Genomic DNA, 22086 nt, shown 5'->3' with positions numbered 1-22086 from the left:
ATTCCCTCATACAACTCCTCTACCCAAATCTAGAAAATGTAGCAAATTTTTTTTCTGGAATTTCCAATTATTACTCAATCACAGTAAGTCTTATTTCCAGTCCAAGTCAGCATAGAGAGACAGAGAAGTCTGTGGATAATGGGAGTAGGGTCTGAGCAAGGGCACACTACATAGAGTATTTCAGAACTAAAAAAGGACTAAGGAAGAAGTCCCAGACCCATAGGATGAGATCTCAACTTTGTGTCGGATGCAGTAACAGCTGCCATTTGGACAGCTCTGTCACTCATTCACCAGTGCTAGGTCATAAATTCAAGGTGGGATTAAAAAGGAAACTTGCAAACAGGGATGGCATGCCAAGGTAAAGTATAGTTATGGGCACCAGGATATGTATTGAGAAAGAAACAAGTTCAGAAGCAAACAGTAGCTGTGTGTCTCTGACTACAAGAGCTACATCAGTTCTAGGCTGTAACTTGATCTGAAACGCTAATGAATACTGATGTAAACATTTAAAATATTAGCACAGAGATTACAACAGCATATTACACTATGACCAGGCTGGATTTATACCAGGAATGCAAGTCTGGTTCAATATGATGAAAAGCATAAATGTAATTGACCATATTAATTTTCTAAATCACATGATCATATCAATGGATGTAGAAAAAGCTTTTGACAAAATACAATACCCATTCCTGTTAAAAATGATAGAATGCATAGAAATAAACAAAGCTTTACTTAATATGTTAAGCAGTATTTATCTAAAATCAAAAGTCAGCATTATTTGTAATGGGGATAAGCTAGAGGTATTCCAGTAAGATCAGAGGTAAACCAAAGATAACCTATTATCATTATTATTATTTAATATAGTGCTAGAAATGCTAGCTATAGCAATAAAACAAACAAAAAAAAAAGAAATTGAGGGAATAAGCACGGATAAAAAGGAAACAAATTTTCATAGACAAATTTTTATAGACAATATGATGGTTTATTTAGAGAACCCTGGAGTCAACTAAAAACTAATTGAAACAACTTTATCAAAGTTGAAGGATATAAAAAAAAATACAAATTACTAAGATTTCTGTATCAACAAAATGCTTCAGGAAAAAAAAATTCCATTTGAAATAACTACAAATATATATATATATATATATAGATAGATAGATAGATAGATAGATAATACATGGGCATCTATTACTCACTAAGATACACACAGAAATTAAATGAAAACAATCATACAATATTCTTTACAGAAATAGACTGATATAAATAATTGCAGAAATATTAATTGCTTATATGTAAGTCAAATCAAAATAATAAAAATGACAATGTTATCTAATTAATTTACTTGCTCAGTGCCATATACCAAACTACCAAAAGATTACTGCAGAAAACTAGAAAAAAAATCATGACAAAATTCATCTAGAAGAAAATGGGTCAAAAAATGTCAAGGAAATTAACAGGAAAAATTGGAAAAAAAGGAGACCCAGCAGTATTAGATCTGAAGCTATACTAAAAGACACAATCATCACAGCAATTTGGTACTGTTTAAGAAATAGAAATGTTAATCAGGAAGATCTTCATTTGGAAACAAGTAAAATTTAATTTAAAAAAAGCAAACTGGACAGTTTGGAGTCATTTGAAATAGGAAGAGTTCTGGAGTCAAAAGAGAGTGAACTATGAAAGTTGAAAAGAAAGTTAGCAGAGGAAAAACTCATTTTTTGAGAGAGAAATCATGGTAGAGATGAAATTGTAATATTCCTTCTTATTCTTTGAGTAACAAATCCTCCTTGACTGAGGTATAATTAGTACTAAGTGGTACTAAGTAATATTTAAAGCCAGACTCTGAAGTTAAGAAAAGCAAACAGGTCAATCATTGGATTGTAGAATACACAGAGAGAAGTAACGTATAAGAGTACTAAAAATGTAGAAAGGAGAAATGTGAAAGGCTTTCGATGTCAAACAGCAAATTTTATATGTAATCCCAGAGATAATGATGAACTGAGTTTATTTATTGAGTAATGGAGTGACATGGTCAATCAGAAAGATCCCTTTGGCAAACTGAACATAGAGGAAACTAAGGTATTAAAAAAATTTGAGGCAGAAAGACAAACCAGATTATTGCTACAATTCATCTGTAATGTGATGAGGGTCTGCACCAGGGTGTCAAGATGAAACAAGTAATATTTCAAAGCTGTAACAAAGGCAGAATTGACATAAATTGCAACAAGTTAGATTTGAGGAATGAGAGAATGAGAAACAGAAGAATGACAACTAGGTTTGAGACTGAGAAACTAGGAGTATTATAGTATCCTTGACAGTTAATAGGAAAGACCAGAGAAAATCGGGTGAAAATAATGTTTTGAATATATTGAGTTGAAGATGTTCATGGGACATCCAATTTGGGATGTATAATGAGTTTTTGGAGGAGTAAAAAAGGAAGTTAGAAGAGAGCTTAGGGCTAAACAAAAAAAAAAATTAAGAATGATCTCTATAGAGATGGTAATTAAATCCATGGGAACTTATGAGATAAACAAAGAAAATATTATGTAGAGGGAGAAGAAAGGCGGTTCAGGACAGAGCTTTGGGCATGATCAATAAGCACAACCTAGAGGAAAAGTAAGAAAAGGATTTTAAGAAGCAGCAAATAAGGCAGATAGGATAACAATCAGGAAAGAATAGATTAATAAAAACCTAAAAAGAACAATATTTTAAGGAGAAGGTGGTCAACAAGGTAAAAGACTATAAATTAGTTAAGAACGATGAGGATTGAGAAAAGCAATTAGATTTGGCAATTAGGAGATCACTGTTAAGTTTGGAGAGAGCAATTCCAGATGAATATCATCAGAAGTCAAACTTCAGAGAAGTAAGAAGACAATAAGCATAAAGGAGATAGAAGGGCATGAAAGGAAGTATAAATATAGAATGAAGCTAGGGTTTTTTGAGGATGAGGGATACAAGGACATGTATTAAGGCAAGTCATAAATTTATCTTTTTTTCAGAGAGTATCTATATATATATATATATATATATATGGAGATCTCTTCAATACTGCTTTGTTATGATATTTCACAATTCTATCCAAATAGTCTGTATTATACACCTAGAAGAGCATTTTTTTTTCTAGGTTCATTAATCCTCACTCAAATGCTTTTCATCACATGGAGAAACAAGGTTTTTTGATTTTCTATAATGAACATGGATTCTTAATGTACAATAATTCTGTCTCTCCCCCCTTTATATATCCCATTTCCTCTGAATTAGGTATATCTTTCTCAAGTTAAATTCCAATCACAGATCCTTTTCTACCAAGCCTTTGGTAACTGAAAAGTCAAACTTTCCTACTTATATGGAAAATATATGTTCCAATGCATATTTTATACATTTGATAGAAGACATATGAAGCATGGTTCTAATGCTGGTTCTTCTTGGACATAGTGGCACTTCACTGCCTACAGCAAATTTCTCTTTTATTCCTACTTTCTCATTTAGCTTCAATCTCTGTCTACTACCTACAAACATACTCATCTTTCCTTCACTCTCAAAAAAAGCCTCCCTTGGTCATTCTGTATCTCTCATGACCCTTGTGACTAAAGTCCTTGAGAAGATCAACTGTTATAGAGGCATGTACTTTTTATCTCACTGTCACTGGTTCCTGACCTTATCATTCAGCCTAAAACTGCTCTCTCTAAATTGCCAAAGCCAATGGCCTTTTTTCAATCCTCATTCTTCTTGACCTCTCTAAAACTTTTGACACTATCAATCACTACTTCCCTGATATTCTCTTTTCTAATCTTTCACAGGCACTAGTCTTTTCTGGTTTTCCTCCAACCTATCTGACTGTGCCTTCTCCTTGGCTGAATTCTCATCCAGATCATGTTCAATAACCTTGGGTGTTGCACAGCATTCTGTCATGAGCCAACTTCTCTTTTCTCTAAATACTATTTTGCTCAATGATCTCATCAGCTCCCATAGATTCAATTATCATCTATCTCCATGTTGATGACTCTGAAATCTACTTATCTAGACCTAATCACAAGGCTGACCTCTGGTCTTCTATTTACATCTGCCATTAGACATCCTGAAGTAGATAAGATTCCCTATATGTAACAACTTAAACTCAATTATGTCCAAAACTGAACTTTTTTCCTTCAATCCTTTCCTCCTTCCATGTTTCCCTATTACTATTGAGAGCACCACCACTCTCCTAGACTCACAATATAGGTATCATTTTTGACACTTCACTTTTATCCCAATTTCCAATCTGTAGTCAAATGTTGATTTTACTTTTATGACATCTTTCAATTATGACCCCATCTTTCCTTCAATACTTCTACTACCCTAGTGGAGACCCTTATCACCTCACACCTGAATTTTTACAACAACTTGTTAATTGGTCTGCCTACAATAGGTCTCTCCCCATGCTAGTTCATATTTCATTCTACCAGAAATGTGGTTTTCTTACCCCACATGTCTGAAACATGTAACACTCAAACACTGATGGTTTCCTATCACTCCCATGATCAAATATAAAATCCTACTAGCCCCTCCCATTCTTCCAGTTTTTTTTTTTTTATAACTTACATTCCCTCATGTACTTTTCAATCAAAAGACATAGATCTTCTTGCTGTTTGTTGAAGACATCTTAAACTTAATACATCTCAAACTCTCCTGACTTAGGACATTTTTACCGACTATCCCCAATTCCTGGAATGCTCTCCTTTTTCATCTTTGCCTCTAGGCCTCCTTCAAATCCTAGTTAAAAATCATACATTCTATTGGAAGCCTTTCCCAATTGTTCTTAATTCTTCGGTGGTTTATCTGTTGATTATTTCCTATTTATCTTTTACATAGCTTGTTTTTACATAGCTGTTTGCATATCTTCTCCATTAGACTATTAGCCCTTTAAGGGCAGGGACTGTCTTTTCCTTTACTTTGTACCCCCTAAAGCTTAGCACAGTATGTGGTACACTATAGGTGCTATTAAGCACTTATTATTAATTATTAATCACTGTATTATTAAACACTTATTAAAGTGTTTGTCAACTGACACCAATTAAGGAGAAATAATTCTCAAACAACTTCATATTGACCCAACTCACTATGTCACCAACTCAGCACCAATACAGGACTCAAGAAAATAAATTACAGAATATTACTTACCACAAAAAGCACAGGTTTTATTGTAATCAATCTTGTTTCAATAAAACTTTTGAATATCACCAAAAAGACCTATACAAATCTTTCTGAATGTCTTTAACTTTAACATTTTAACTTAAAATGTGTTTAAGAAATTCTATGGTCTATTTCTGAATTAAGTTATAGTAATTAAAAATGAAGTACATTTTATAGTTTAAAAGCAAAATAAAATACATTCTCAAGGGTAAAAGCATGACATCTTACAATTTTATTAGCTTCTCATATGTTTTTAACATTAATGTATTAGAAATACACACACACACACACAAAGAGAGAGAGAGAAAGAGAGAGAGATATTTATATCACAAAGAGAAAAATTTCTAATCAAAAACTTAATTTTAATTATTTGAAAGACTAAGTCACATACTTTTATTCACAAGATTTTTAGTCTAATTTAATATACTAATACAAACAAGTAAAAGGGAAATAATTATGTTATTTAAATATTAAATAGAACTATTCAAAGTAAAAATAACAACATAAAGTGGTATTAAATTGTACCTTTTTATTTTAAATAACTTTTTTTTGATGCCCAGTAAAGGCATCACAGCTCCTATATTATATAGATTTCTTCAAAGAATACTGAAGCTCTTGCCTCTAGAATTCAATCTCCCTTTTTCCTATGTCTATATGAACCAATTTTAAAACAGATACTTTTTCTCCTACAAGTGTAGATGTTCCTTATGTGCAGATAACAATGATTTGTAAAGAGCATATTTCCACAAAACCTGTAGCCTAAAAAGTCCCTCTACATTATTTTGAGGTAGCTAGAAGGAGGAATATTACAAATTGGGAAAACCAGAGACTGTCAACAAAAAATTTGCTCAACATAATAATATACTGTCAATTAAAATTTCCTTTCAACTGGCCCAAAATGCATGAGTCTCATTACAAAATCTTTGCATGCTTTCTAGTTTATTATAGTTCAAGATTCAGTTTGGCTCCATCAATATTTAACATTTTTAGATATGTACCACAAAATTTTATTTTTTTAAATCTTAACCAATGAGTAATAATCTTTTATCTTACGCTTACAAACTATTTTAATAGAAGATCTATTATCCCAGTTCCCTGTGGAAAAAAGAGTCAACAAAATAAGTTCTACAACATACTATGATCTTTCAAAAACAAAGCAAGAAAAGTAAATATCTAGGTTTTCTAATTAGTTATCAAATGTCCTATAAAATTTTCATTATATATTTGATATGATTTTGAACTTTTAAAAATTACTTCTGTCATGTATATTAAATATCTCTAATTTTAGATATCCTTACTTCAAATGGGAAATTATGATAGCAATCAGAAATTACACAATGGGCAGGATTACCAAAGCAAGATGATTGTGATGATAGTGGTAAGCATTTTATTATCATCAAAAAATAAGCCCTTAATGCAATACATACATTGAGAGCTAGGTATTTAGTTAATGAAGATAGTGTTTGTGTGTGTGTGTGTGTGTATGACTATATTAATATTTTTGTGTGTACATACACATATATATTACCATAAATACTAACTAATATTTATATTACAGTAGAGAGAGAGACACCAGAGGCAAAATAATAGAATGGCAAAAATTCTTGATTGAGTCAGAAGTCTTGGATTTTAGTCCCAATTTTTCCACTAAGTTCCCATCCAACAAGCCCTGAAAATATGAATTTCACTTAAAAATCTTCATATGCTTTCCAATTTATCACAGATTAACAATGACTATTTTGGCTTCATTAACCATTTTTAGATTTGTACAACAAGAGTTATAAAACCATAGGAAATTATTTTACCTCTTTCATAAGCATATTTCTTCATCTAAAAGATGAAGGAATTGGACTAGATTTCTAAGTTGCCTTCCAATTCTAAAATACTAGGATTCTGTTCATAATTCTATTTCTATATCTAATATATGAAGACAGAAAAAAAGGTTTTCAGTGAAAAAACGTACTGCTTATCTCAAAATCAATCTGGCAAAAATACAGCCTAGATCAAAATTTTATGCCATAATCTACAAAAAATTTAAAATATCAAAATATCAAATTCTAAATATCAGAGTTTATACCACAAAAAGTGGAGGGAAATATTACTATCAAGTTTTTCAGATAAGTGTTTGGCATTATTAAAGATATAAAAATTATTAGGAGAAATATGGCTAAAACTAATTTTAAAATATATGCACTGTAACTCTAAAGTTGACAAACTGACAAAGATGACTGAAGATGAGAATATTTGATGCTGACAAGACTATAAAGCAGGAATGGGGAACATTTTTTTTTCTGCCAAGAGCCATATGGATATTTATAACATCACTCAAAGGCCATACAAAATTATCAACTTAAAAACTCAAACAGCAGGAGGTTGTTAGCTAGCTTTTAACACATCATTGCCTACAGTTGACTTGGCAGAACCAGACCAAATGATTTCACAGGCCTTATAAAAGAGCCTGCAGATCGGATATTACCCATCCCTGTTGTAGAAAAAGAAGCACACTAATTAATTGTTAGTGGGAACTGTGAATTAACATGAACATTCTAGAAAGTCATTTGGAATTAAACAAATAAAGTGACTAAACTGTACAAATCATTAGACCTATAGATTCCTTTGCTAAGCATGTGCCCCAAGGAGGCCACTGATAAAAAGGCTGCATAGACAACAAAATATTTATAGGATCACTTTTTTCTATTAGCAAAGAATTGGAAACAAAGTATATTTCCATGGGACCATGAATGCAATGGAGTATTATTGTGCTGTAAGAAATAATGAAAAATTGAAAAGAGAGAAGCAGGGAAAGACTAATAATATGAAGTGATGTAGACTGAAGTAAGCAGAGTCAAGAAAACAATACCAGCCTCCCCCCCCCCCACCAGTGACTACAACAATGTAAATGAAGAAAACAACTATTACAAAACAAACCAAAATAAATGTGTAAAATAACACTATGGTACCAAAGAAGAAATCTGAGAAGACTATTTTTCACATTTCTTTGCAAAGAGGAGGGCATACAAGAGGGAAATATTGCATATATTTTCTGATTTTTCAATATATTAGTCAATTTTCCTGATTTTTTTCCTTCTCTCTCTCTCTCTCTCTCTCTCTCTCTCTCTTTTTTTTTTTTTTAGAAAATGTCTTTTAAATTTTAAAGATTGTTCTCTGAGAGGGAAAAGAGAAGGAATGCAAGAAAAAATTGCTCTTGTACAAACAAAATTTCTATTTAAAAAAGAATAATATTCACCATGAATTACTAATTAGCAACTAGAAGTAGTCTTAAAACCCCAAACCAAAGTTAAAATAACAAAGATAGTAATGAAATTACAAGGTAACTACAAGAATGTCATCCTAAAGGCAGAACTAGATTTACAGGTTTATTAGCTTTATATGAATTAATCACATATATATATATGTTAAATTTTTTGTTTAAAAAAGAAAAAAAGGACATTCTAGAACAACAATGGTCTTTTCAACTGTTTTACTACCTTAAAAAGAAAACTTTCAATAAGGAAGCATTTGATTTCACCAGAAAAGTTTACCTTGTATTTTCCTTGATCACAGCCACACAACGTGCTCTCCATGGTGTAGCTTCTCTGTACTCCTATTTCCCTCCATACAACAACACGGGCTGTAGATTGTTTAGACTTTTCCACTACAAAACTGCAGCTGCTCATACAGAATGCAGGGGCAATATGGCTCAATATCTTAGGCAAGGTCTGAGAAAAAAATCAGTATTTTTCAAAATTAAATTAAATTATGATTGTATAGGTCCTACATATCCCATAACTCATCAAGAATTTTAGATTTTCTGTAGAAAATACTCGACAGCTGTTGAAACAATAACAGCTTAAGTTTATATTACACTCTATAAAATACCTGTCTCCTAACACTCCAATGAGGTAGGAAATATAAGGTATTATTATCCCCATTTTACCCATGGTCACAGAATTTGTATACACATGGCAAGGCCAAATCCTGAGGCCAAAGCTCTTTCCAGGTTCCCCTTGCTTCCTTTTCAAATTGTGGCTCTGGTGACTCACCATGATGTCAATTTTAGGAATTCCAGAGACAAAGTTTCTAATTCAAACCAGTTTATAATTTCAATATCAGAGATGATGTTAATAAGGTAATTGTCTTTAAACAATATATATAAAAGCACTATACAAATAAGAAGCAATTTTCAAGTTTTACCAGATGCCATAGCAAAATAATATTGCTACATAAGATAATTATTCAACATTATCAATTTTAGAAAAATAAAAGAATAAATGAAGTTCAACTTTTAGAATAGATCAGTCAAAAAACTAATATTATAGTTCACTTTTCATCTTTACCACCCTTAAACAATAATAAGTAAATTAAATCAGTACAAGAGCTTCTACTGGTGAGGGAACTTCCAGTTTCTGGTTTTAAACATTTATTTGCAAATCACTTTTATTTCCTCATGATTCTTCATTTTGTTTGAGTCCTATTTGCTGCACAGGCCCTGGCAAAGGTTGAGAATGAAAATGTGGAAGACAACTTGATGTATATATTGCTAATCCATACAGACAAAATGCTGGGGAAAAGAGGGAAAGCAGAGCTAATGGAAAAATAATATCTTAGAATAGGTGAGGAGTACTAATAAGTTCCCCCTTTCAGAAATCTCTCCCCAATGCATCTTAGCAATTATACACTTGATTCAATTCAACAAACATTTATTTAGCATCTACTGTGTATAAGACACTTTAGTAGTCACTGGGGATTCAAAGGCAAAAATGAAACTGTTGTCCTTAAAGCATTTATATTCTACTGGTAAGAGATGATATAAATATATGTAAATAAAAAGCACAAGTTAATTTTAAGAAGGCAAAAGCACTACCAAATGCCCAAAGGGGATGTCAGGAAAAGCCTTTTGTAAGTCTTATGTATGATTTTTGCTTTACTTTTCTTTTTCTTTTTTTTTTTTTTTTTTAATAACAGGAACCTTATACAGTCTGGAGAAGTCTATGGGCCCCTTCTCAGAATAATGGTTTTAAACGCTTAAGATAAAATATGTAGCTTTACAAAGGAAATTTTTGTAAACAAAGGAAAATACAGTTTTACAAAGCAAATATTGAAATAAGGATTTAATTTTTTGCCATCCAAATTCTATACATACAAAGAGGTCTGTGCATTCTAGATTAAGACGCTCCTAATTTAAAGGTCACTTAGAATTCTATAAAGCAGCAATGAGGAAGGAATGTATTCCAGCACAATACAGAGAGAAGAGATGGCCTACTATATAGAGAGAAGTGAGTTTGATTAGAATGCAGAAGAAAAAGGGAACAATATGAAACAAGACTGGAAATGTAGGTAGAAACCAAATTATGGAGAATCCTCAATGTCAGGTTGAAGACTGAGATCATCAAAACCTAGTTCATTTAATAAAAACTTATTAAGCAACATATTACATATGAAGGAGCCTATAACAAAACATTCAAGTCTCACTCTATGTTAAGAGGAGCCTGATGACTTCCTCAGGCATAGAAAACTAGAACTTAAAACTTTCTCAAACACCTAAAATCAAAAGTACATTATACAGAACAAGTTTGTTATTTCCAAAGTTCAAAAACAATTTATGTTGTCCCTGCCCTACAAATTAGTGAATGATATTCTTTTAAATTTCTGAATAGTGTCTTTATTTGTCCCTAGAAGTAAATTTTTTTATTTTTTCAGAGGACTGAAGAAAGACCTTATATGTAAATTGACAGGAGAGTAGTGAGGAACATGGAAGATAAAAGATTTCTTTCTGGGAAGCCTGGACAATAATGTCCCCTTAGGGGGGGAATCATAACTTCTTAAATCTTCATAATTAAGATTCAATGGATCTGGAATAACATGACCAGGAGAAGATATCTCAATGGCATATCTTTACATAAATCTAATTTAATCAGGAAAATCTAGAACATAAGAGTTTGTACACCTTTCCAGGATTGACCGGCATTAGAGAGTTGGAACTCTGAAAAGGTGTACTTGAATCCAGAACAGCAGAGTACTTAAGGCTAAGTACCTACTCAATGAGAGAGAATAGTTCTATAAACATATACTTAGATGATATGGTAATGTGATGGCTCTCCTCACTATTAGTGCCTGCTGAATGTGCTGTAGTGAGGTAATCAGGGAAGCATTGGAGGGCTGAGGGAGAGAGTCAGAGTCTCTCTGCCACAGCACCTCAACAGGGAAGATTTCGGGCTCCAGACTTCAGAATTCAGGATCCATCTTAGACGAGCCACGTGGCAGCTTGCCTGCTTCCTTCCCGTCTCCTCCTAAAGACTAAGGACTTTGACTGATCCTGATTCTGACTGATCCTGAGGCCCTCCTCAGGAGGGAGCTAGCCTAGACATTATAACCACTCATTTTTAGAGTTTTTGTCTTATGCTGTTATCCTAAGGCACATCTGTATTTTCATGCAGTCCATAGCTTCTATTTCATTTTTTAATCTACTTTAAAAATTTTCATTGAGTAGCTATTTACATGTATAACATTACTTGATCCTTAAATGAGCAATTTCTTTTGTTCATATTCTAGGAGAGAGGAGGAGGAAGAGGTGGAGTTGTTGAAGAAAAAGGAAGAAGGAAGGGGAAGAGAAAAAGAAGAATGAAATTATAGGCTTTTCTGCAAAGCAGAGAACACATCAACTTTATAGAACTCACCCTGTATCCCAAATCTTCAACCACATCACAAGAGGCAGCATTATCATTAGTATGCCACACAGTCTCCTTGATACTGCAGCCATACATAAATACATTTTTCTTTCGAGAGTGACCATGATAATCACAATAAACCTACAAGTGACAATATAATATTCAGAATATTTTAAAGCTCAGGTTTTAAACATTATCAAAGTACAGATAATAAGTATCTTCAAACCTATTCTAGAATTATATTTCTAAACCTCTTAATCTCATTAGAGTTATAATTTAACACAAAGTAAAACATTTCAGGAAGTAACACACAGGTTAAAAAGACCAACCTCTGGTAAAGTCGATACCTGGCAATATTCTGCAACCCAAACCACAGGTTTTACTGCTCAGTTTTTTGATATGTGATATAGCTATTTAATATTTTTCTCTTTTCAATTTTATTGCAATTTTGGTTTATAAAATGTAAGTACTGTTACCTCAAAAAGTTGCTAGTTTTAATTAATTAGTCAGTAATTTCAGAAATCAGCTATGAAAAATAATTATAAAAATTATAAGATTAGTAAAATGAAATTTTACTAATGAAAAAGTAAAGAACAGGCTTACAAGTTGGTGGATACTTTATGTGATGTTTTTCTATCTTTTCCAAAAGCAGCTTAAATAATCTAAACATTTTAGCAGATGGGAAATATTTAATTTAAAAGAGAGATGAGCTCAAAAGAAAGAAAAGTAACACACATATGCATACAAATACATATACACACAAGCAAACAGTCCAATATACAATCTCACATTACACATATACTACTCTGGTTATAACTCTTCTGGAAATTTTAACAAACTGAATACTGAACAAAAATTTCTTCATTTGTGTGCATGAGATTTCTTAGAACAACTGTAATAATGATTCTATTCTGGAGAATTTAAGATTTTAAGAATTTAAATGATGCTTATGTTATTACACTGATGGTTAAACAGGGAATCAAATGCCCTGAAATACAGCAACTCATAAGTGTCACTAAAATTTCTACAAGCAAAAGTTGAAGAATGAATGGAAGTAAAAAATAAAGAAAACTGTGAAATGGTAAATATTTTTAAAAACCCACAAATATTATTTTCGAATTAAAATTGTAAGAAATTACAGAAATACAAAATTGTCTAATTAAGACAGTCTGATTAAAATACTAGGATCACAAAACTAAAAGAGATCTTAAAAACCATCCTATTCAAATTGTTCATTTAGAGATGAGAAAAGTAAGGCTCAGGAAGATAAATTATAAAGAGCTATAGTATAGTGTGTTGGGTGTTTTTTTAAAATTATTTAGGGATATCAACATGCTTATTAAAAAATAATGAAATCACCTCTAAGTCACTGCTTATGGAGAAATGATGTAACATTTATTAAGCACTTTATTAGTAAAATAACTTCGAAATTATTAGATGTGTTTTTTTATGTTTTTCCTTATGTGACCAATACATACCATAGTTCCCTGCACACAGTAGATGCCTAATAAATGTTCCTTGATTTTGAAATATTACTATGCATTTATATATTCATCTCCTTGACTAAGCAGCCTAAAAACAAAAGCTGACACTTACCAGAGGTAAACGTTTTATTGCAGCCATATATTGAAGTAGACCTTTAGCATGGTAAATTGTTGGATGCAAATCTGGGTTTGGACTTTGCCACTGCCGGTTCAAATCTTCTCCACTTAAAGAACAACGGTGGCTACCCAAACACAAATATATACACAAAGAAAGCAACTTGTCACTAAACCATTAAAGTTGTTTTTATATTTTATATATATATATATATATATATATATATATACACACACATATATATATATTCAAATGTGCATAGATGTCTAAAATAGAATATATAAAATTCTAACTGCCACTAAAGTGAGATAAGTCAGAATTTTCTTGTTTTTCAAAAATTAATTTATGTTCTAACAGTATTCAAAATAACCTCATGATTAAAATTTAAATTAGGTTCTTGGGCTCTAAGCCTTTGTCTCCTATTCTATCAAATAAGACCAATACCTACCACCTTGTTGCTCCTTAGAGTTGGAATGAGTATCAAAAGATACATACAAAATAATTTTGTAAGACTGTAAAATGCTATATAAAAATAATAGATATTCCAATTTCTTATTGGGCATAAATAATTAAAGAAGACAAAGTTGTTAAACAAATAATTAGAGGTAGATAACTATAAAACAGGATTATAATTCACTAACAGGCTAATTATTTCTCCCTGCAGACCTGCATTATATGCCACAATTCCATGTCACTAAAAACTATGAAAAATATTCAAGTTGTTTCCACATTAGAAGAATTCACATGGTCTCCCAACCTACCAATTCACTTCAAAACAAAAATGGATAAAGATTTGTGGCAACAAATTCATTAATTAGAAAAATCTCTTATGACTTTGTCTGCAAATGACTTCTCAGAACCCTTGCCTTTTAGAAAGTGATCTCTCTTTAAATTCCAAATCAAAAAATTCAGTAATTGCCATTCCTTTATATCAGAAATAATTTAGCAGTACAGTTAATCTACTAAGCAGTAGTCTTAGTAGACTAAGGCAATGGAAACCATCTCCAGAAGATTCTATAACTAGGGATATGCTAATATTATTCTCTTTAAATTAAAAAGAGAAAAAAATATGGAAAAAATATTTTCCCTAAAGCAACAAATTGTGTCATCTCCAAAACAACAAAAACAATGCTTAAGAGCCTCTATATGTAGGAAACTATATATTAAATTATAATACTATAAACCGATTATTTGATGAATTCTAGTCTCAGACTAGATCACTGGATGATCTTGCTGTGTTTATACAATATACTGTCTTGATTCAAGGAATACAGCATCTCAAATCTGATAATCAAAATCAAAAGGAATAACTTTTTCAATCAGAATCATAAAAAATAATATATAACTAATTTAAAATTAATCTTAAATATTTCTATATGAAAATTTACTTTATTTGGGGGCAAAAACTGATGTGCTTCAGTTTTCCAAAGTAACCTGATCACTGACATATATTATCAATAAATCTTTAAAAATCATAACAGTGAGATATTTGTAGTATTAGTTTTAACTTACTTTCCATTAATGACACCATCTGGGTTTAGCATTGGGACAATTTTAAAAATATAAGATTCACGCAAGCTCTGAGCGGTAGGGTTATTACTCATGAGATATTCCAAAGTTCCTTTCATAACCCAGCTTGAATTAGTTTCTCCAGGATGTACTCGAGCAGATAAGAAAATATAAGGGCGATTTCCTAAATACAAAATTCATGTTAAAATGAAAAGTTACAAGTTTAAAATAAAAATACTATTTTAAATGATTTTAGAACTTTATTTACTTAACTATGGATCCAAATATTAGATGACATAATAAAATGGTGATCATTACTGATTAAATAATTCATTTATGACCAGGCTTAATTTTATTATATTTTATTATATTTGAAATGAATATGTAATACCATCTTATACTTATAAATAAGCAACTGTTGGAGGAACCTGAATAGTTATAATTTTTTCCTCTTATGATTTTCAAAAAAGCTAAAGGGATCAGAAAGAAGCATATATTTATATTCATTTTATAGGCATTAAGATTAAAAATCTATCATATTTTGAAACAATTTCCAAACAACCCTATTTTTACATTGTTTTGGCAATCAGTTCTATACAAGAACTTAGCTCATCCTTACATACTTTCACTCATATCAAGGTCACCATATAAATGAACCTTTTTATATATTTTTTTCTCTTTGTAAAAATATTTTCAAGTTAGTCTAATAAAGTATGTGTGTGTGTATATATATATACATGCTCTATTATCATATGATCATAGATCATATAGGATCAGAAACTCTCAAATCCATATCCTTGATCTTAGAGATGAGAGAATTGAAGCATCAGGAGAATAAGTGACTTTTGCCAATTCACACAGGAAGTAAGGAACACAGCCAGGGTTGTTTAATCTCAGGGCCTCTTCCTCCAGGATTAGTGCTTTTCCCATGTAGATTCCCCTCTTTTTTACACACACACACACACACACACACACACACACACACACACCACAGATCCACAGATACACACAAACATACATAAACTCATACACATATAGGCTATATATGTGTATATATACATACACACATACATATACATACATATATGCGATCTCATTTTTATGTTCTTTCTATCTATTTAGAAAATATATCTAGAATAAAAATTAGACATTTCAAAATTTTGAACGTAGTCAAGAAATAGTTGTAAACCTAGGCATCTAACTGTGCTACCATATTTGATAATTTTCTTAATATAAGTTATTAAACACTAAAAGCAATACCTAATGAACTCATTCATTATAAAGGCATGTTGTACTTTTAAATGTAATTAGTTTACTACTTCTTCATTTCTAAGATAGAAACTGTAGCCAAGGCAACCAGGAAACATATCTGTGTTTTGTATAAAGCAATTTATATACTTACTAAATTGACAGATATTTTCATAATAATTGGACTCTGGCATAGCAGTTATAGTCAATAAAGGACAGCTGTTTCCAGACAGAGTTTCACATAACACATCTTGTCGAAAATAGATTTGTTGAGGATTGTGTGATGATTCCAATTTTTGAAGATGCATCTTGATAACAAAAATATTTGAAAAGCACAGCATAAAGTCCTTTGTAAATCTCTCTTATGCTATACAGAAAGTAAAGCATTCAGGATTTTATGTTACTATAGGTGGATGGTAACACAGTAACTTTAGAATTTGTCCAAATGAGAATTGAATACTTCATATATCTACCAATATTAACCTCTATTCCTTATAAGTTAAAAACAATTCCCTTCAGAACATTCTTTCAGTAGAAAAGTCATGTTCAACATACATAACCATTCTACTCTGGAAACAAAACCACTTATCCTCTTTGACAGTCGAATCACTTGCATAATCTGATATTTACTATCTCAGTAAAAATTATTTCAGCTGGCTAGCAGACAAAAATTAATGAAATATAAGTTTTTGCTTTGTGACACTATGAAGATATTTTTAAATTTAAAAATAACTATGAAATAAACTTGGGCCTAATATTTCCACCCATAATCATTTCTAAATGGTAAGAGTAGGGGTTTTTGTTTGTTTTGGTTTGTTTAGGGAGAAATGGACTTGTGATTTCATTAGTGTAGGAAGCACATGGTAAAAAATAAAGAACTTCCACTAAAGCAGATTAGCACCTTTTCTGGAAGTTATTATCTTAAAGAGTTGCCTGGGGCACTGAAAATTTGAGTAGTCAATCAAGAGTCACACAAACAGAATATAATAAATATGAAATATTTTGCTTTAGGGGAATTTATAGTCAGATAGGGAGGTTAGTACACACAGAGTCCTAATCTGATACCTCATTATAGCTTGCAAGAAACACCAAATAATGGCTGTGCCAGCAGAGCACATTTAGTTCAACTATAACAGCATATACTGTCCTAAAAATTCTCTCATTATGCAAAATTGCACTATAAAAGCCATAGGGTTTATAGGAAAATGGGGTTAGGGTCACAACATTTCATATCATAGATTTTTCTTTTATTTTTTTGCAGTGTTGTCTCTGATGGTCCAAAATGTCCAAAAATCTTTTATGCTCAGGAATCACATACTTTCTCATTTCTTTCAAAACACTTTATTTTAAACTTCTAATCAATACTTACAAGTTTTTCTTTTACAGGAATTAGTTGACATTTTTGAAACAGAACATTTAGACATCCTAAGATGTTTGGGATTTTGAAGGAATTTTTTTTTTTATATAGGAAAGTTCACAAATGCCAAAGAATGCTAAAACATAGCCATGTAGAGAAATATACATGCTAAATGGAAGTAGCTGGCAGAGATGTTTGAGATGCATGCATCTTGTGTATTCCTACATGGCTCAGTTCAGCTGAGTAACAGTTTCTTGAAGATGAAAGCATTCATAAGCAAAAATGAAGTTCACATTTGCTTAAATTGTTCTCTAATATATCAATCTCACTGGAACAAATTCACATTTTCAAAAGAAGCTTTATGGAAGAATTAACTGTACAAATTTTGGCAGGATCTGACATTCTAAAAGATTTGTAGTCCTAGCAACAGACAAGGTCAATTTTCTGAATATTAGGCTCAACACCAGTAAACTAGCCCCCCTTGGCAGTTAATCCTTTGGCCATAGCAACCAATGAAACAAAGAAAAATACAAATTTAATCTCATTCTTATATAATGTTCTCTTGCTTCTACAGAAATGCTAAGCATCACAGATTTTCAAAGAATCTGTAAACTTAAATTTAGCTGCTGGGACACAATGTGAGATTCCAATCTTATCCATTGACTGAGTAGACATACAAATTAAAGAATGGAATCATATTAACTTGATCACCTCATTAAAAAGGAAACCATAAGACAAAAGGTAGCTGAAGCTAAATGAAAATATGGCTCTCAATTTCTCCTTGGAAAAGAAAGGAAAGAATTGGCAAAGTTCATTTTAAGGTTGCATCCAGGGTTAAGAAGAAACATCATTTTATAAGACATATGGTAACCTTACTATCCAAGCTCATGATGAGCATTTGTAAAAATAACAGTGTGAAAATAATTGGTTTATGTGTCAACATCTGTTAGAGGATGAAGAAATAGAAATTTTGATCTTCATAAGGACTTCAATACAAAGGTAGGCAAGTAGGCATTGAGGAGGGGAAAAAATTTGGGAAATTCAGAAGTCAGAAGACTTATAGACCATACAGAAGCTTTACCTATATATCACATATACTTTCTATGAGAAAAGAAATAGAGATAGTGAACACCTAAAAATATAATAAGTAAAATTCATCATATTTTAATAAATTAAATTTACTATTTAATGAGAAACATTATTTATGAGGAAGTCATTTCTAAAGTGGCTATCTGCTCATTTTCAGGATACTGACTTATTAAAGCAAAAATCAAGATTAATACAAAATGATAAAATAAAAACGAAAAAAATACATGATGCTCATTTAACAATTCCAACCTGATCTATTCATAAACAAAGAACCAGAAGTATCATAAAAAATGTTATCAGAGAAATATATATATATATATATATAGATATATACATATATCTATATATATATTTTTTTTAAAGAGAAGAAAAAAGATAGGCCACTCATGTAGCAAAAGTGAGGAATAAACAGATGGGCATTTATGTGCTACACTGGTCTTCTGGTCTCTTCAAATGCCAAGAAATCTAGTGAAAGGCTCAAATTTGTTGAGTAGACCTCCTGCTCTATACAGTGATATGGATAATTATCTTACCCAAAGGCATAGGCATGGGGGATTGCAATCTATATCAATAAAAGAAGCATACATATCAATGAGATCACAGATCCATAAAAGTACAGAGGAAATAAATATACTTAGATAACTAAATACAAAGAAGAATGTGACAGTGAAAAGAGCCACAGTAGTTCCAAAAGAGGGAAATTTTAATTTGTGGGATAAATTAAGAAAAGCTTCATGAGATGGAAGTACATTTGAGTCTTAAAAATGGGTAAGAATTGAAAAGACAGAATTTGGAGTGGGGACAAGAGGAAATGGGTATATGCCACACAAAAGAAAAAACAAATCTATAGAAGTAGAAAGCATGAAATGGGTTTAAGATAAAATGGAGCGATAAAAATTCCTGCATAGGGTTTCTGAAAAGGAAAAGTAGAAAAAGAAAAGAAAAATTGGTAACAAATTATGAAGAACCCTAATTCCCTAGCTAGAAAAAAAATCAATATAATCAATATTCTATGAAAGAAAGGAATTATATAATTTGCTAACACCTTTATTTCCTTTCCTCCTTCCCCAGTCCAATTATTTGCCAAATAATCAATTCTGGCTTGTTCCTTATTCATTAAGATGATTAATTAAAAGAAAACCAATATTGAGTTACATTGTCATTTATATAATTAGTAATAAATATAATGTAATTCACAGATTAGTTCACCTGTAAAGTTGAGTATGTATACGGATAATGATAAGCAAAATAGCAAACGTCATCCTTATGTGGGAAAGTGACAGTGAATGTAATCGTATAATAGGATTTTCCTTTTTGCCCACCAGCAGCAACAGAACTTCTCGAGAAATGATTTCTGCAAGAGAAAAGCACCAAAAAGTGAATAACATTTATCTGAAATGAATTATATATTGAAATATTATTCAAAATGTCTTAGCCCACTTTATTGGAGCCATCTTATTTGAAAAAATAATTTGTCTTAAATAAAAATTCAGTACAAAGAACAACAGTCTTTACACATCAAATATTGCTAGACTGTAATGGCAGGCATTTTCATATAGTACTTCTCTAGATTTCTTCATCTTTATAAGTTAGCAGTAATGTTTTTTAATAAGTGTGTTTATTCTTTCACCATTAGATATAAATTTTTCCCCAGATTCCAAATGCAATTGAAACATCTTTGTCAATGTACTTTCAAATTTGGAACTCAAAATCGTACAAAGGTAAATATTAAAAACTATCTTTACAAGCAAATGGAACAAAATAAAATATTATTAAGTAAAACAATAATAAAACAATTTATTCTTCAAAATTTCAAAACTAACTTTTCTTTTAAAAAGCACATTTATATGCTTCTAGATTGACAAAGATCAGAGCTAATGATTTCTGTAATATTCTAAAATATAACAACATGAGGTAGTGAATACAGCAATAAATTTAGAATCAGGAAATCATATTTGAGTTCTAGTTCTTAATAGTTGAGGGACCAAATGCAGGTCACAACTTTTGAGATTCACGTTTCTCATCTTGAAAATGAAAAAAAAAATTATAAAGCTATATCCTACTATGCGGTAGGATAATTGTGAGGGAAAATGATTTTAAAGGTATATGTGAGTTCTAATCATTATTATCTTTCCTTTATTAAGGTCAGACTCCAATGACTCAATGAAGTGAAAAGAAAACTTTCCTTAAGATGGAAAGACTCTAAAATGTAGGTCCAGCAATGGACTATATATGTCTATTAACCACTGACAATTTAGCTAAGGTCAGAGAAACTTGCTGGCAGACTAGATAAAGAATTTTTGCAACCATAGCACTAAAAGGATTATTAGCATCTCCTTTACATCTCTAATATAAAGTACCTATATCACTGAAAACATGGATCCCTGAAATTTTTTTACTATTATCTTTAAAATCCATAACACTATTTCTTCTAAGCATCACTATAATAATTTCAAGTTAGTTTCAAATGTATAATTTTCATTTGTTTAACAAGGATCTACTGACCATGTTTAAATCATGTTTAAACTAAGAAACAAATTATAATATAGTCCCTGTTCCCCTGAAGTTTACATTGAGAGGGATCATAATGTCATAATCAATCTAGTCTAAGCCCCTTATTTTACAAACAAGAAAACTGAGGTTCAAAGAGATTTACTGACTTGCCCATGTTCACCCAGATAGGAAATATCAAAAGCAATATATAATAAACCCAGGTCTTCTTTAGGCCAAGTCAAGTACCTTCTCCTTCATACCATTATTCTTGTTAAAGAGTCAAGATGTAGGAAAAAGTTAAGCAATATAATATGTAATTGAGTAAATATAATAGAACAGCTAACTTAAATCTAAAATGATCCTACAATAACTACAAACCTACAAGTAATTCACTGAAAGATTATTATCTGGCAGAGCCATTAAGATAGGAGGCATGGAGGTGGTAAGCGCCAAGTAACAAGGAGGACCACTCTTTAATTTCTTTTTACAAATGTGAGTTTTTTAATGCTAGAAAAATTTCATCTTCCAGACAAAAAGATAAATTCTTTGTGATAAGTCTTGTCCCATGTGTTAACATTAAGGACTCTCAAATCTGCTGACAGTTGTAACCAGTAAGAGATAAACTTTTCAAAGGAAATTGGGACTCAATTTTCAAACCCTGCCCACAAGTATACAAAAATCCTATTCCAAGTCTAGTATGAAGTAAATTTTTTTCACCTTCTTCCTGCTCTTCACAGTACTTCACAAATTTAACTTGTGGACTACAGTGTTGAGCCATCACAAATATCCTAAAATGAAAACTCCCAGAAATACCATGACCAAATTTGAGAACTCCCAGGACAAGAAGAAAATATTACAAGCAACCAGAAAGAATCAAATTAAATATCATGGAACCACAGTCCTGATAACATAAGATAACATAAGGATCAAAGGCCTTAGATTATGGTATTT

At 31.3% G+C, this 22086-nt stretch overlaps 1 protein-coding gene across 7 annotated transcripts in view; it reads right to left on the bottom strand.

The window, feature by feature from the left end:
- AGTPBP1 (ATP/GTP binding protein 1) overlaps positions 1-22086 on the bottom strand; it is a 180769-nt gene that overhangs the window by 55554 nt on the left and 103129 nt on the right. For all 7 annotated transcript variants that reach the window (XM_031945451.1, XM_031945454.1, XM_031945455.1 and 4 more), the window contains exons 19-24: positions 19852-19996; positions 16351-16504; positions 14952-15132; positions 13437-13566; positions 11850-11981; positions 8715-8891 (exon numbers count right to left, since the gene is read on the bottom strand). In XM_031945451.1, the coding sequence (XP_031801311.1) occupies positions 8715-8891; positions 11850-11981; positions 13437-13566; positions 14952-15132; positions 16351-16504; positions 19852-19996 (919 nt within the window). The remainder of the gene's footprint in view (positions 1-8714; positions 8892-11849; positions 11982-13436; positions 13567-14951; positions 15133-16350; positions 16505-19851; positions 19997-22086) is intronic.

Source organism: Sarcophilus harrisii, chromosome 1 (assembly GCF_902635505.1).
Source record: "Sarcophilus harrisii chromosome 1, mSarHar1.11, whole genome shotgun sequence".
In the NCBI taxonomy this organism is placed as follows: Eukaryota; Metazoa; Chordata; class Mammalia; order Dasyuromorphia; family Dasyuridae; genus Sarcophilus; species Sarcophilus harrisii.
The sequence above is the reverse complement of the archived record's forward strand: the minus strand, read 5'-3'. Positions and strand labels throughout refer to the sequence as shown.